Source organism: Corvus hawaiiensis, chromosome 7 (genome assembly GCF_020740725.1).
Source record: "Corvus hawaiiensis isolate bCorHaw1 chromosome 7, bCorHaw1.pri.cur, whole genome shotgun sequence".
Classification (NCBI taxonomy): domain Eukaryota; kingdom Metazoa; phylum Chordata; class Aves; order Passeriformes; family Corvidae; genus Corvus; species Corvus hawaiiensis.
In genome coordinates, this window is record NC_063219.1 from 1,688,279 (window position 1) to 1,705,727 (window position 17,449).

The 17,449-nt window shown below is 40.7% G+C and overlaps 1 protein-coding gene across 6 annotated transcripts in view; it reads left to right on the top strand.

Annotated features, from left to right (window-relative positions):
• AGAP1 (ArfGAP with GTPase domain, ankyrin repeat and PH domain 1) overlaps positions 1-17,449 on the top strand; it is a 315,433-nt gene that overhangs the window by 14,520 nt on the left and 283,464 nt on the right. Inside the window, exon 1 of one of the 6 annotated variants that reach the window (XM_048310098.1) lies at positions 10,068-10,215. The exons of the other annotated variants lie outside the window; for them this stretch is intronic. Within the exon in view, the coding sequence (XP_048166055.1) occupies positions 10,167-10,215 (49 nt within the window). The 5' untranslated portion in view covers positions 10,068-10,166. Of the gene's footprint in view, positions 1-10,067; positions 10,216-17,449 lie in introns of those variants that run through there. 6 annotated transcript variants of the gene reach the window in all.

The following is a 17,449-nucleotide window of genomic DNA, read 5'->3' on the forward strand; positions in this document are numbered from 1 at the left end:
AGGCCATTGAAACATAGGTGACGGCTGGAATGTGGCAGCTTTGGTGTACATTGCTTTTACTCTCCCAAACTTCTTGAGTGGTTGCAGGCTGTTGGCTTTTGGAAATAAAAAGAAGCCAAATACTTGTAATACTCAAGGACAAGCAGCTGTTCTGGGAGGCTTTGAGATAGGAACTAAAATGACATAACTTGAGAGAATTTTGAAGGCTTCTAGATTATGACTTTCATCTGCTTGGATGTTGTGAAGGGATTTGCTGGATCTGCTTCTGGTCTCTGTGGTTGCCAACTTGCAGAGTAATTTCTGTATTTAGACATTTATATGTGCTATGTAATAATAAGCAGCTGATGTAAAAGCAAATTTTTTTAACTGCTTGGCACTTGTTTAATTTGCATCTTCCATCCCCTTGTCAGGAAATGTATGAATTTGCAGTTAACTTTTACCTGTTTAAAATAAACCTCATGTATTAATTCCCTGAAAAGAACAGTAAATTGAGGTACTTGTATTTATGTTGCATTCATGTGAGAGGTGACAAGGGAGTACTCATAAGAAGGAATAGATAAAGGCCCCTGCTAATGACAAATTGTGATATAAGGTGGAAATAACTGAGATTGAAAATCAAATCTGTTTTCTGTAACACGGTGTTTTTCATCCGGGGCTGACTTGCATAAAAGACAACAAACTATTTTAGCTTCTGCTCTTTGTTTACTCTTGAGGAGGTGGAAGCTTCATGTTGAGAAAAGGACACAGGATTTGTTGCCTTCTCGTAACATGTGGCTGATTGCTAATCTTATGGAAATGATGTATTGAGCAGATGAGACCTGATTAATAATAAATAAAGATGCTGAGAGTGATTTGGGGGGAAAAAATTAAGCTTTTATTTTAGTTATTTTTAAACCCCCACAGAGTAAAGCCTCTTTAAGCTTGTCAGGTAAGCAAAGTCCGTAACCTGAGGATTATATTACTCTGCTCCTTTGTGCCTCAGAATTACTACAGCCTCCATTCAACTTGCATGCAAAATGAGGTGATGTGCTGCTTGATTCCCAGGTTGGATTTAGCCGAAAATAATACTAAAAACGTGAAAGACTTGTGGTAAAGTTGAGCAGCAGAATATAAACTTGCTAAGAACAGATGTAGATCTTCACGGTCTTCTGAGAGCGTAGTTTAAGAGTGGGTGAGCCTGTGATATTTAATTTGCTGTTGCAAAGCTGATAGGTGTTGGAGGGCTCTTGGCTCTGTTGAGTGAATTGCTGTCTTACACCTAAACTTCCTCAAGGAACAGGAGCAGGGTAGGATGCTGCACAGAACTCTTGCTGCTGAACGGCTCAGTAGGCTGTAAAATAACTTCCAGCCCCTAACAAACTTGGACCTGTTTCTCTGGGACAACAGGTCCTTCCAACCCAAACCATATTAAGGAAAGGAAATCTAGTCTTCCTTCTAACTTTTGATTGACCTTGACTATCCAGAGTTGTTCTCTTTTGGAGGATGGTCAGGTTGTCTCTTAGAGACTTGTGAGTGAAAGAGACAGTTTGTTACAATCTCGACACCCACTGTAGGGGAGAACAAAGGATTTCTGTAGCTTGGAAAATCTGCACTGTGTCCTGTCCTAGGCTTAAGCGAAATCAGCAGCATGTTCCTGAAGTCAGGTTGTTGTCTTATGCTAATGCTGCTCGGTGTTGGCTACTTTGTATTGTATAATCTAAGTAATTTTGTAATTAAGGGGTGACTGTGGTAATCCTTTAATGTTGAGATAATTGCAGCACTCGAAGCAACTGTTGGCCAAAACACACGATTAAGATTTGCATTGGGCAACCTGCATTTCGTGGAAAATGATTATTTATCCCCAAGCTCATGAGTGCTTGAGTCCCAAGTACATTTGACTGGGTCTCCTTCACTCAATCCCTCTTCCCCTGTCTGTCTGCACTACAAAACCAGAGGGCTCTGCAGCTGATCCCTTCTGTCAGTGAGTCTGGAAAACCAGTGTGCTGTAGAGATGAGAATTCTGCCAACCTAAACTTTCCATGGAAACATTTATCAGGAAATTTCATTGAATGAAACAATAAACTAACAGGCCAGCATAGATCAGCCTTCTCATGTTGTCTTAATACTTCCTTTTCCCTAGCTAACCTGATACTGAGGTGTTTGAGTAGTCTGATAAGGGCTGACTGCAGATACAGCCCAGTTAGAGCAGTAACCCTGCTCAAAATATACATCTTCAGCTTTTCAGAAATGTGATCTTATATTTCAGTGAAAAACACAGGGTTTATGTTTTCAGGTTTTTAGTACAAGTTAAATTTGCATCACAAGCTGCAAAGCTTTGGTGAAAGATTCTCAGCATTGCTGAACAATCACCCATGCAATTTTCGTCTTTTGTTTTTAAGATGTGATACCAGCTGTTAGGAACTTGAAGCATTAAGTGCTTGTGAGCAAAATACACAGTTCACAGGATTTCAGGATAAATCAATGAGTTTTCTTTGCTGTTGTACTTGCAGTAAAACTAGGAGTGCTGGAAGTTTCATTTACCTTATTTTCTAAATATTCAGGGTTCATATCATATGTTGAGAATTTTTTTTTAATTGTAGAAGTGCTCAGTGGAGATAAATGGTGTAACAAATACTGGGCTGCATTTCTGTGAAGTTTCTTTCTATCTGCTTGTTCTGGCTGTAGCCTTCCTAAAACCTGTGGTTCTCATGTCGATGCTCTCAAATTCTAAAAATCTAAATTTGCAGAAAAATGTTGCAATAATGGAAGAGTTGCAAATTTTGGACAGTGTTGCCAAATCTGAGGCAATCTGATCTCTAATGTGATACTGTTGAATATTTGGAGTATGCAAACTGGAGGAAGTTTTCTCTTACAAAATTTGTGTCCTTTGGGGAGTGAGAGACATCTGAGACAAATCTGTTGATGTAATGTTATTGAATATATCCAGATAGCTATTAATTGAGCTGTATAATTTTTTTTAAGAAGACCACTCTGGTTTAAAAACAGATTTCAAGTTGTTCATTCAGGTTTTTTTACCTTATACTGGTATTTTTTGCCTGGAGATGGAAAAATTTCTTGGAGGTGTGAGTAAAACACCGCATCTGCTGCTTTGACAGTGTCAGGGAGATCTCACTGAAGGAGTAACTTTGTCAGTCAGTGTGAATCTACTGATGAGCGTTTGTTAGACACCAGTATCACTCCTCAGCAGTTCAGTAAAAACTGCTCATCCCTATTAAATTCAAGCACCTTCCAGATAACTTGGATCTTAGTTTCTAGGTGAGGTTTAATGAAAACACATTCTGACTTACTGCTAGGAGCGTTGGCCTTTTTAAAATGCATGCTGCTAGCAGCTTCTGCTAATTTTAGATGGTGTGTTCTTGAAATGCCAGTAGTAGCTACATACTTAATAAAACTCAAAATAAAGGGGCTTTTCACCCCCTGGAAGATAAAAAAACCATGCTGGTATGCAGAAGTTTTGTGTTGAATTCCATCACGGTTGAGGCTCAGGAGTTCTCGACTGGCTTGCCCTCAGGTTTCTGTTCAGTTTCAAGTAATTGCCCAGGCTGTGCAAACTTCAAGCAGTGTAGCTATGTCTGAATGTGTATGAAATGCAAGTCCTAATCCTGTGGGACAAGGGTCAGCATGTTGGAAGTGACCTCTGCGTTGGCATCCAGATGAAAATGTAGTGGGAATTAATCTAACAAGTGCATATGTCCTGGAAGCTGAACCATTTCACTGAAAGCTTATTTCAGTTTGCAATAATTCACTGTTTGCCTAAAAGAATTAGGGCTTGCATTTGTCATGAACCAGAGTGAAGAATTATATAGCCAGTTGCTACTGGTTTATGTCTGAAAATAATTTTGAATAATTTGTGTTTGGGTTCTGGCACTGTTAGTGTGAAACCTGGCTGAAATAACCATTGCCTGTGTTACTGCAGTTGCAGAACTTCACAGCTTTGTGGGGGGTGCATTTACAAACACCTGGTGATAATCCTTCCTTGTCCTAGACTGAGAGGAATAAAAGCCTCAGAAATGACGTCCTTTTCCTAATGGCAGGAGCTGACGTGGCAATGTTTCTCCTGGTTTAAATGTGATCTGGGTGAGGAGAGGGCTGGGTGCTGCTCCTCAGAGCCAGGGCTGCAGCTGGGACCAGGGCCTTTGATAACATCAATTATTTGTTGTATAATTGAAGGTAACTTTTCCCTCAAGTTACCTAGAAGCACTCACTGTTCAGAACTGGTTTTTATTCCTCTCTGTCTAGGATTATCACCAGGTGTTTGTAAATAGACAGACAGTGTGTATTGAATGCTTAAATCTGATCAAGTGCTTGATCCTGTAATCGCTTGCAGTGATTATCGTTACAAAAAAAAAAAAATCTGCAAAATACTATTTTATTTCCTAGAAATACATAGCAAGCAAGGCTGATGCTTGTTTGTCAACAGGAAGTGTTTTCTGGTGGAAATATTTCATTTGGCACTGGAAGTGTGGCTCGGTTTGGTTTGTGTGAGCTTAGCCAGATGGACAGGGCAGAGCATTGAACAGTAAGAGTTGTTTATTTTCTGGCTGAGCCGTGACACTGCAGAAGTCCCCAGTCTTTGTCGTTTCAGGCCATAACCGAGTTGGGCACCTTCAGTTTGCTCAGAAAGGAGAGCTGTGGTCTGTGTGCTGATCAAGGGCAGCAATCGATTTTCCTTGGCTGCTGGCTGCTACTCAGAGCTAATTTTTATTTCCCCAGGTTTTGTGGATCTGCAAAATTCCTACACTCTTGAGTCATGTCTCAGATCGATTGTGACTGAGGCATTTGGAGAAGGTTTTAAGCAAAACAGTGGTACTTTTTAGGACTTGGTCAGATGCTTACTTGGCTGTAACTGTTGCAAGATGATAACTGCAATAATAAATATTGCAAAGAAATTGGATCTTACTGCGTTCTCTGAGCAGTTATGAGAAGGACTTAATTAGATTTCTGGGAAAGAGATGAAGATCAGTCTATTGTGGCCGAACTGGGAGAAAAGCATTTCGACTTTGGCCTAGTAACTGTGCAGTGAAAAGAATTTATATTGACTTTGAGCAACTGAAGTGAAATACAGAAATTCACAATACCAGGAGAGTCCCGTACTACTGTAACTAACTGGGACTTGGCTGGGTTTATTTGTTTGGTTGTTTTTTTTCAGAAATGACAGAATCAGGCTAATAATTATTAAACCTTTGCCTGGGAGCAGTGACAATTGCTATGGGAGGATCTCAGATGCTTCTTTTTAAACAGTGGTAAATGCAATATAAGAAGCAAGCCAAGGGGCTGATACTCAACTCTGAATTAGTTCTTTCAGCTTATGCTTATAATTGAAGAAAGAGTACACCAGCATGTTAAAAGGTCATTTTAACATTAAAAGGTAAGAATTTGATTTCTTTGCTTGCTTTAAGACTGAGCTGTAAGAACTTTTTACCATTTGCTTTGTTGCAAATACTAAGTTGTTGATGTTGAAGACAGTTGCATGAAAAATAACTTTGCTTATTGGTTTACAGTTCAGCTGTGCTTGATTTTTGATCTGAAATTCAGGCAGCAGCTGAGATGAAAACATTTGAAGGGACCCCAGCTTGCTGCCCTTGTGATAGAGCAGGGAGAATCCCAGGCAGGAAAGGAAAGAGAGTGTAAGTGTTAAATAACTGAGTGCCAGTGCCTTAATGATGACCCTCTTCTTCTTGGAAGAACCTCCTAATGAGTATCCCTGTGAGATGCCTTCTTTGCACTAAAGCCCGTGATGGAGGTGGGCTGTGGTTCTCCACGAGATCTTGAGGAGGTTTCAGGCTTTTATGAGTGTTTATTTGTGTGGAAGGGCAGATGATAAGCAGAGAACTGAAAAGGGAGGTGGGCAGCTGTCCAAGCTAATAAACACACTCAGAAAAGTAATTAGGGTTTGTATGGAAGGGGAAAAGTGAGGTGCATCTGCAGCCACTGGCTCAGGAGTTTATTAGTGTGAGAGATGAATTATTGAAGGCAGATGTTCTCAGAGCATTCTCTAGCTCTATGCTAATGGAAAAGGTGATGATTGGCATGAGTTGGTGGATGGCTGAGGAGAAAATGCAAAAACCATCTTCAACTAACAGGAATTGCTGCTCTTTAGAGTAGATTCCAGAGAGGGGTGACTTCAGTTCAACCTCAGCTTAGCTTAAACTGAACAACCTGGTTGAATTCAGGCTTTGCTTGAATTCTTGTCCCTTTCATGTTTTTGGGGTTTTTTTACTGGTGAATTTGTCATTCCAAAATAAAGCTGCCATGAAATCAATCCGATGTCTCCTCCATAAATGAATTCTGTTACAGGGGAATTCCTCACTTTGGGATAAAGTAAGGATTATGGGGTATGGGCTGTGAGTTGGCTGTGCCAAATGTAATATGGACCAATTAATAATTTAATTAATTTCAAAACAATTTTTCTGGCAAATTCCCAAATTTTGGATTTCAGTAGGCTTTGGAAATAGCATAATTTTTTATGGTTTGTAATAATCTAGATCTGTCTCACTGACTTGTTCTCATATTAAAAAAGAAATGAAATGACATCAACTACTTTTTCAATACCTCTTTGTTCATGTTGGGGGTGAATTTCTTTGACGGGCTGCTTTGAGTGAGACGTGCTCTGGCAGACAACTTCAAAAATAGAGCTCTGCTAACACCTAGGTTTTAGCATAACAATGGCTGATGGATGAAAACTGTTGAAATATTGATGTGAAGCGTAAGCCAGGATGGTGAGAAAAGGATCTATAGTATGCATAGATACAAACCAAACGTCTGTAAAATGTAAAGCAAAATCATACCGCTTTGGAATAACACACAGGGAAATATCTTCTTGCCACTCCTGTTAAGTAGAATATCAGAAGCTTTTAAAAGGTCAGATTGGAGCTTTGTAATAAAAAGATAAATACATAGAATGGATGGTGCTGACCATTTGCCCAAGACTTGCTGCTCCTAGGGGCTCATTTTTGCCCATGTAGTTGATTTAGGTCACTGTGAAAGCCTGCAGTATTTTGAGGAAAAGCTGCTCAGTTCATGACTGCCTGTTTTGTGGTTTGCCTCACATCCAAGGCATCTGTGGGAAGTGAGGGTTGGATATGGTGGCTACAAATGCACTTGGAAAGCAGATCTCCAAACAAACCCGTGGTTTAATTCCAGCTGACCTTTGGGGCTAAAGCAGCCAAGTGCATCTGCCTGTTCTCTGGAAATGTGTGTTGAGTAGCAGGAGCACAGCTGATGTGTAGAAGCAAGATAATTTAAAACTTGAAATAGCTGGTCCAAAATTCTTCTCTGTGAGGGTGCTGAGGCCTGGCACAAGTTGCCCAGAGAAGGTGTGGCTGCCCCTGAATCCCTGGAAGTGTTCCAGGCCAGGTTGGAGGGGGCTTGGAGCAACCTGGGCTAGTGGAAGGTGTCCCTGGCCATGGCAGGGGTGGAACAAGGTGGACTCCAATGTGCCTTCCAGCCCAAACCATTCCACGATAAATTGTTTGTCATGCCTTGCGTATGGAAAACAGAAAAAAAAGCTTTGCTGTGAGGATGGGAGTGTGTGCAAGAGCTGAAGTTGTTGCTCAATGATTAGCCCTGCAGGTGTTTTCCTGTAGCTTAAACCAAGCCTCTGCTGCATTAACAAACACCAGCAAACAGCCAAAGCAGTGAATAAACAATGCTGAGCAATAGCTGAATTCCAGTTACCAGATTATAATAACGGGAAAGCCTTTTAAAGAACGACGGCGACTTACTGAATTCCGTTGGGTTGGGTAATGCCGTAATGTTCTAACGATCAGCTATAAAATAATTCCAGCAAGTAGGAATCAACTTCCTTAACTGATAACTCGCAACTGCTGCTAGAGGAAATCACTACTTCCTACTTGGAAATGTTTACAAATGGTTTACTGAAGTAACAGATATAACTGAAAAAAATGTGTCGAGTGTTTAGACCTAGATAATTAGAGATAATTATAAAACTGAATAAAATCTTCCATGGTTGATCCTGACTGCTTTAAAGACAACACTCCCATGATGTAACACTTGCTAAAAGGTTCAAAATTAACCAAATGGTGATGATTAAAGAGTAGAGTGAAAAGACAGCATTTTGAACACATTTTCAGCTAGAAATAAGTGGTAGCTCTGAGTCAGTAAACCTCCTGACATGGCTCTTACACTACAGAAACTAAAAAGCCAGACTTGAACCATTAACACCTGGATAAGTAAGAACTGAACAGAGGAACAGGACTGAAGAACTGATTGAACTCACTTTCCTCTGTAAGTTGGTGTATTAAATTTCATCTAATTTAATTTAACAAATGTAAAGCTATTATAGGTGTTTTGTACAAAGGATGGAGGGTAACGAGAGTATTTGTTGGCATGTATATTTTTAAATAATACTGTAAATGCAGATTGCAATCACACATAGAGTGCTACTGAATGTTGGTTACTTTGGAAAGAATCTGTGAGGCATTTGTAATCTGAGGAGTGAACAGGCAGAAGGCAAAGTTCTGTGGGATCTTTGTATTCATTTTTCTGACTGAAACAGGTAGGTAACTTACTGCCTATGGGCTATTATAAGTAACTGAGGTCCAATTTTACTTTCTTGCTATGTACTACAGAACTAGTTCTTAAGGTACAATGCATACACTTTAAAATTGACCTGAAATTTGCATGAGCATCGTTCTGAGAATAGAGGGAGAAGGGAATAAAAGAAGGGACCTACACAGGGGATTTTTGTAAGAAATAAGAGAATATGGTTTCTGCTTTAGGTTATATTGTGCCTCTCCAATGTGTTGCAGTTCATGTTTCTGATCCCCTCTGCTCTGCTTTAAACCACCTGAGGTGTGCATTGGTTAAAACCAGAAAAGATGGAAGTTGTGATCAAGTTCTCTCTTTCAAGGAAAGACAAAGTACGGGTGGTACAAGTGGAGAAACTTGTGACTCATGACAAGACTCAGCTTGATCTGCATTTTATAGCCACGCCAGTTAGTGGTGAATGTTAATGAAATATCCCTGTTGCAGTTAGTATGGACTGGCTGATCCATAGCAGGCCTCAGTGATCCTGACTTCACGTCCCTCCTTCAATTTGCTGTTCATAAAACTGGAAGTCCCAGGCTTGGCTTGCCCTTCAGTGCTTTGGAAATTCGAGACTTTGCAAATAGCAGTAGCTGTTTCCTGTAAGAAAGAGGCTGTAATTACTTGAACGAAACTTGACTGACATATGAACAAGACGTATCTGTAGAAGGCTTACTGCCAAGCCTGGATTTGTACTTAAGCAGATGTAATTGCATGGACTTTGTACTGGATTGTTTGACAGATTAAATTTCTGTGATAGTGTGAGATAACAGGAGGTCACAGTGCAAGAATAAGGTTCTGAAGAGTATGTATTCACAGCTGGGGTGCTAATCTGATTAATTGAAAGCTGATTCAATTCATAATAAATTCATGTTGTTGGATCCAAGAGTGTCAGTGCCAATTGTCAATGCCAGTTACGTGTGAGGTCTGTGCACTGAGAATGGTCTTTTGCACTGGTGCTGGGAAAATCTGAGTGGGGTCTCCACATCGTAGCTGCTTCTCAAAGCCTGAAGCAGCCTCCTTGCTTCTGAAGCCTGAAGTAACCACGGCTGGCACGCAAGGTTATGCTAAGAAAAGGTTGGTTTGGGGCTTTTTTTACCTTGATTATCAGGCTAAGAACTAAATTGGTATCGGGCAGCCTTTCACTGTCAGATACAGAGTGCAATATAAATCTGTCTGTCTGTGGCATTAAGGAAATAGGAGGTCTGAGATGTGGCACTTGGTCAGTGGTGCTGGGTATCAGCACATGGACTCTGATAGCAGCTGGTGTTCGATTTTTAGAAGCCCTGGGGAGCAATAATCCCAAAGTGTTGATCTGCTGCCTCTTGGGTCAGCGCACGGGAGAGCCCGGCGTGGGCACGGGACAGCTGCAGCCTCTTCCTGCACTGCCAGCACCGTGCTGGAAACGGGGGCACCTGGGAGTTCTGCCTCTTATGTAAGAGGAGGAAAGTATTGCCTGGGATCATGTAAAAGGAGCTGCGTAGCTCTGGGTGGCTGAAGTTGGCACCTCAAAGAGCTCCGTTCTTCTCTGACCGAAGCCTCGATGGTGTGTTCGAATCGGCACAGGTGCATATGAACAGTGCACAAGCTGATTTCTGCACCTTGCTTCTTTGGAAAGGATGTTATTTGCTGCAAAGGAGCTGGAAGAAGATGGCATTTCAAATATAGGTATGATGTTTTTCAGCTTTCAGTTCAGTTTCTGTTCTGGAATAATGTCCTTCAGCAGGTTTCCTATTTAGAAACAGGCATCTTACGACTGATTTTTGAGTAATGCACTAATGAAGGATTGGTTGGAACACAAACAAGTTGATCTTGTCAGAATTATTCAGGCAGGTACCTTGCAGCTGGATGTGATGAAAATTCAGTCCTCTCTGTAGGTATTCAGCTCGTGTCATGTGACAGGGAGATGTGTTTGGTGGAGAGAAATTTAATTTAAGAAACCCTATTAAGTGTATTGTGGGGTAGATGCAGTAATTCAATAAGCTGGAGTGATTCATATGCATTCCTGATAATTTTCAAGAGGCTCTTTTTGCAGTGCAGGTAATTTCATATTTGTACTTAAGGTTTTTGCTTGTGCAAGTGATAACCTGGAGATGTGGCTGATGTTAGAGGCTTTCTGAAAATCACTGAGATGTAACTATTGCTTCAGGTTGTGCAGAAAGCAATAAGGTTCTGTGAGGTCTTCTGAAAGCCTGGATAAACAAACATTGTTACAGTTAGAGAGCAGCTCTGGAATGAAAACCCTGGAGGAAGAGACTAATTTTCTATTAAAAACATCTGAAGAAAGGTAATGATCTGTAGAAGTGGAATGTTTGGAAACAGTTAATTTAATTAATTAATGTGTCCTCCTTGCTCGTCTGAAAAAAGGCTTTTAGAAAGGACTGCAGACATCTGCAGTGCTTTTTAATATTTGATGGGCTTCTACAATTCTCCTTACAGAAAATTCATGACCTGCTCTATTTCTGTGAGGCTGCTTCGGTGAGAGCATGATGGAGATAAGTCAGATGGATTCCTTATCTTCCTATTGAGACACCAAATCTCCTGCTGCCGACTTACTTAGTGTTTTCTTCTCGTGTTTGTGAGCTCTGCACCGATAGGTAATTATTTAGGGATCTGAAACTGAATGGCTTGCCCAGGATGCTGCTTCTGCTGGTGTCTGGAATGAATGCACCAGTCAGGCAGAGCTTCACTGCCTGCTGCTGTTAGGATTCTTATTGCAAAGAAGGTATTGTGAAGCTTTAGCAAAAACCTGAGTAGCAGCTCAGCACAACTTGTGTGTACAGAAAATGCAATGCAAGTAGATGCAACAAAATGGATGCTGAATGTAACAGGCTTCAAAACGTGATGCTTTCAGTTCGAGAAAGTCATGGAGACCTGAATTCCTGTCAGTCTGTGGGTCCTGTAATCCTCCTCGTTGATGTGCTTCCCTTGCCTTTCCTTACCCTCTGGCAGAGGAAACTTCATTGACACTTGATTTTTCCTCCTCCCATTGAAAACATCTACAGAAGCCCCCAAAGGCATTTTTTGTGATAATGTTTGGTAAAAGGAAAAGATACACTACTTTTGAAATGTTTGAAAGGAACTGCTTATTCATAGAATTTTTTTTTTTTTTCTGAGTGAGAGAAATAGGAAGTTTACATATTAAAACCCCCACTTCTCAAAGCTGTTTACTTTTGTTGCAACCCTACTTAGGGGTGTCTTGTGTATACTGTAGCCACAAGATGCAATCAAGTTTTAGTTGTGGGGAATGTGAATTTTTGGCATTTCACATGACCATGATATTCACAATTTAGACTACCCAAAATCTTGGTAGCCTTAATTCTGTAGCTGATGAAGTCACTTTTCCAATGCTTAACCATAGTCTGTTATGGAGAAGATTGGAAATCAGTTGTTTCTCATCAGGCCAAGGTTTGGAAATGTCAGTTGAGTGTTACTGGAGTGGTTCAGGTAAAGGTAGTTGTGGAATTCTTGCAGAATCCTAAAATGGTTTGGGATAGAAGGGGCCTTTGAATGTCATCTGGTTCTACCCCCTGCCCTGGGCAGGGACACCTCCCACTGTCCCAGGCTGCTCCCAGCCCCAGTGTCCAGCCTGGCCTTGGGCACTGCCAGGGATCCAGGGGCAGCCCCAGCTGCTCTGGGCACCCTGTGCCAGGGCCTGCCCACCCTCCCAGGGAACAACTCCTTCCCCATATCCCATCCAGCCCTGCCCTCTGGCACTGGGAAGCCATTCCCTGTGTCCTGTCCCTCCAGGCCCTTATCCCCAGTCCCTCTGCAGCTCTCTTAGAGCCCCTTTAGGCCCTGGGAGGAGCTCTAAGTTCTCCCTGGAGCCTTCTCTTCCCCAGGCTTAAGACACCCATTCTGCAAGGAAACCTTGGAATCTGCGTGTATGGATTCGTGGCACAGCTGTAATGGTAGCAGCTTCTTCCCCTGGTAGAGCCAAAATGAACACATGGAGTATATCACAATCTGGGAAATGTTATTTTTGTTAGGGGGGGTGGGGGTTTAGGAGGGTTTAGCAGGTTAAATAATTGTTAAATAAAAATTGTTAAATAATTGTTTATAGCAGTGTCTCAGTATTTGCAGTGAAGGAGTTCCAGTGCCTGATGTTACTTGTGTGCTGTAAGCAACTCTTGAGTTACTTTAATATCCTTATATTTTGTCTTCAGGTAGTTAAAAGATAGCAAAATGAAACATTTGGCTGGCAGAACTGAGTGCTGTGGTTTCACTGTTCCCTCATCATGGAGTCATTAAGGTTGGAAAAGGCCTCCAAGATCATCGGGTCCAGCCTTTGACCAGTCACCACCTTGTCAAGCAGACCAGAGCACTGAGTGCCCATCCAGAGACAATCCTGCAGTGATGTTAGTCGGAGCTTCTTTTCAGAAATATTTTATGTGGAGAACATCTGAAAATACAGTGGCAATAGTTTAGACTCAGTTAATGTCTGAAGATGTGTCTGAATGTTAAATTGGGATAACAGTGAAGATGTGATGTGACAGAAAGCTTGTCATTAATGATGAATAAACTTCATATGTATAAAACGAAAATTTATTTTCTTTTAAGGATCTTAAGTTCAATTTTTTTTCCTTTAGGGAGTATCCAGATTAAGAAATGCCTTTTTTTGGGAGTTCAGATGTGTTGTAAGCCTCAGGCATATTGTTATCCCAGGAGCAACAGGTACAAGTATATGCAAAGGTGATGATAATGAACTGAGGGAGCTGATTATACACAGAATTCATGACTTTGCTTCAAGGACTCTTTGTGAAGACAAAAATGTGGACACCTCTTAAAAAACCCCAATATAGTAGCAGCAACAGCAACAAAAACCCACCCTACATAAATCCCACCCCCAAACTGTTCCATTTTCTGCTTTTGGAATTAAGCACTAATTAACTCCTGCCCAATATGAACTCATCTGAGCTTGGTACCAGTCAAAACTACATGTTAGTTGTGTAACGTTAACAACACAAGAAAAAAAATCAGGCTCTTGGTAAATATAAATACATGCTGGTAGTATTTACTGCAATTTGGAATTGCAACTAATATGATCCGGTGTCAGCTTTTATAAAAATATATGAGATACGGGCTTGCAGGATTTTCCTCATGCTCATCAGCTTCTTGTCAACTGCACTCTTGGCAGCATCAGTGCCTGCTTGGATCTTGCATCCTGGAGATCCTGGTGGTGACCAAGTGCAACCACGTGGTTGAAAGATGGATAGCAAGGAATTTTCTAACTTCCAGAAGTTTAGATGCCAGAAACTGAAATAACATTTGTGTAGAGTGGGTTTGTTTTAAATTTGTTCTCTCATATGTAGGTGATAAATCCTTTTCAAGCCAGGATCTAACAGAGGCAGCCTTAACAGGAGGTCTCAAACTGTGGCTGCTCCATCTGGAAGTGTTCCAGGCCAGGTTGGATGGGGCTTGGAGCAACCTGGGCCTAGTGGAAGGAGGTGGAACTGGATGAACTTTATGGTCCCTTCCAACCCAAACCAGTCTGAGATTCTGTAAGTAGCAGTTACAAATGAATTGAGGTTCTTACAAAGTCTTCTGTACCAAAGTAATGTTGTCAAGCTGCTAAAAGCATCCTGGCTCTGGAAATGGAAAAGAGAAATTTGGGTAAGTTTCTGAAGGCCCAGGTTCTTTGGAATAAATGGAGCATTTCAGTTTTGCAGGGACTTCAGTGATCAATTGAAAGGTTCTGAGAAGTGTGCAGTGAGCCAAAGAAAGAGGAGGGGCTCTGTAATCAGAGAAAGAACCTTCCAGTTCATCAAGGTGTTTTTAATAAGTGTGCTTCATCTCTAAAAAGAAAGAAATTCTCATTGTTTGTGTGACAGTAGATGAAACTTGGCCCTTAGGGACAGAGCAGGATTGTTTCTACTGTGATTAGCAATATTCATAACATTCTTAAGAGACTGGCAAGTGGATGATGGATTGATGGCTACTTTTCTTTAACCAGACAGTGTTTATGTGAGCAGTGTCTATTGGCAGAGCAGAGTAGCAAGATAAATACTGTGCTGCAGGCAGATCATTCTTGATTAGCTGGTTGTACCTGGGCAGAGGAGATGTAGGTGTTGTTCATGATCTCTGAAGGTGAAATATTGATTCCCATCGTGAATCATCTCTTACATGAGGGAGAATTGCGTTAGTTTGAGTAGCTTTGCCTAAACAGTATTTTCTACTGCCTCTATCAGGATCTGTTCTAATAACCTGTTACAAAAGGGAACACTTGGGCTTATTCTGTGGTTTTTTTCAGTTGATTTTGTGGAGTTTTACCATTCCAGTATTCTCAGATACAACCTTCTATAAACAGGGATATGGCAAATTAGTTCACATTCATAATTGGTATATTAATAAAAGCAGAATTGGTTCGTACATGAGGAACTCAGATACCAATAATTCTGGTGACTTTTGGAAGCAGAAGGATGTAGAGGGGAGAGTTTGCTGTGGTATCTGTGCAGTGAAATTCCAAAAATTACTGGCAAGTGAGGCTAAAATCTTCTTCCAGGAACCTGGTATTGAAGACTCTCATTTGCTAATGAGTATCCAGGGGGTTGGAGTCCCATAAACCTTTAATACTGGCTCTAGACCTTGAAGGTCTTAGTTTGATGGGAAATACGATACTCTATTTTAAATGTAGTCAGTTTTCTTTAGTTGGAAGAGGGGGTATAATATACCGAAGGGAAACAGTGTAAAAAAGGTATGTGCTCCATATATGGGAAGAAACAAAAATCTGAGTTATGATCATGAGCTTACAGCATGTTAAAAGAGTGCTTTTTTTGGGGAAAATGGCAGTGTTGGTACTTCAGTAGATGGGTAAATAAAAACCAACATGCAGTCCTGGCAGAGGAGTAAGAATACAAAACGATTTTCAACTTAATAAAAAGCCTCTATTAATATTGGTATCTGACTCAGTATTTCTAGAACTGGTTATTTGATTATTGACAGGGATGAGTGCAGGAGAAGCCTGAAGGAGGCTCAGGATGGTGTGTGCTCTGTTTTCATTAAATATATGATTGTAGAACTAATTACATATTTAATCTTTTCAGAATAAGATAAATTAAAAGCTTTTTTATTAATAAACACTTGTCCCACCTTCTCAGTTTTAAGTCTGTGTAAATGTTTTGCTTAAAGCAGCTTCTGCACAGGAAGTGCAGTTCTGGGAAAGCATCTGAAGGGGATCATACACAAAACTGAGCTGTTTGATCTTGGCTTGGGAGCTTTTTGGTTCATGATCTTTCATTCCCTAAAAAAGCTGCCTAATTAGTCAGCCTTAAGGGCTGGTTTATCTGGACATACTGGAAAAAATGTGACACTTCTTGTCCCGAACTCTTGGTGTTCAGGAGTTGGTACAAAAGGGCAGTTTGGGTTCAGTTTCCTACTAGATTAGTGGGGAAAGATCAGCCTGGGACTGAATATTTAAACCAGTATTAGTAAATCAGTGTGGCCTTTCCACTTCCTCTGGGACTTTAATTTGTACTCCTTTTTTTTTGCTTACTTTCCTGTTATAAAATTTTCAATTTTTTTTAATTGAGTGAAGCTTAGTTATGAAGTGAAATTTTATTTTTAAAAAATTTCTTTATGTCATACCTTAAATATTTTATTGTATTTTAAAACTCAACCCATCTGTAAAACCGTGGGGAATTTTAAATACATCCACCTGACTTACACAGTAAGGACTTAGTTCTCATGGAAACTGGGCTAAAATCTTCCAGGTTTCTGATACAGAATGCCAAGCATCTTCATCCTCACACCCCAAATCAATCCAAGTTGGAAATATTCTATTATCAGGCAAGGATTAGTCCTGGATGCCTTCAGATGCTAGTTCCTCGTGTGGTTCCTCAGAGGCAGCACCACCCCGGACCAGGTAAAGTTAGAGCAGGTTTGATCAAGCACAGTATGAACAAACTGACAGGAACAGGTTCATTCTCAGGTGTAAACAGTGCCAGGCAGCGAGGAACAGCTAAAAATCAGATTTAACAACAATATGCTTTGTAAAGATTAAATTAATGCAGCCTGTCGGCATCCATGTAAGGAAAAACAAACCTCTGGGGTGAATCCCAGATTTATCTTTGATCCAGGGCATTCACATTCTTCCTTGAAACTATTTTTCCATGGTGACATTTTTCTCTCGCTCCCCAAATTGAAATTTACTGTTTAAAACCCAAAGGCGTTTTTTGCCGTGTTTGTGCACGGTGTTTCTGTGGATGTTGCTCACTCTTGAAGAAGCATCACCATAGCAGCAGTCTCTTAGAGAATTTTGTGGCTCTGCTTGTGGATCACTGAGCAGCTCTGTCTTGGATGGATCAGAGCATGTTTTGCTTGCTGAGTTTCAAAGAACAACTGAATCTGTGCTATTTATCATGAGATGGAAAGGTTTTGCATTTCCCTTAAGTGGATCGTCATTTTGACTTTAATGTGAAAGTTATGTATGTTGCATGAAAAAGTGAGCTTATTCTGGGGCAGCTGTGCAAACTGAGGCTATTTCAGGAGCTCAGCATGGTAAATAAAGAGCCTGAAATGCTTCAGAAAAGGTCTCATTTTTAAATTCAGTGCCTGAAATAATGCAAGTTAACAGTAGTGTATCTACAGAACAGTTGTGTTTGGACCGAAGCATCATGACACTGCACTGCTGATGGGAAAATACTTAATTCACTGCTCACAAAATTCTTCTGATCAAATCATTCAGAGTTCTTGGATCTGTAGAAAAAGGAAATGGAAATTCTCCTTGTTACATGATAAGAGAGGAGCTTTGAGACAACCTGGTGATTTTTGGTAAGACTAAGCTTGTCCCAGTGCTCTGCAGCTGATTACATTGGTGGTGGTTTTACATACTATTTAAAATGTTGCCCCCTTCTGGTTGCTGACAACTCTGAGAGTTGGGGATGGGGAGCAGTACAATAAATAG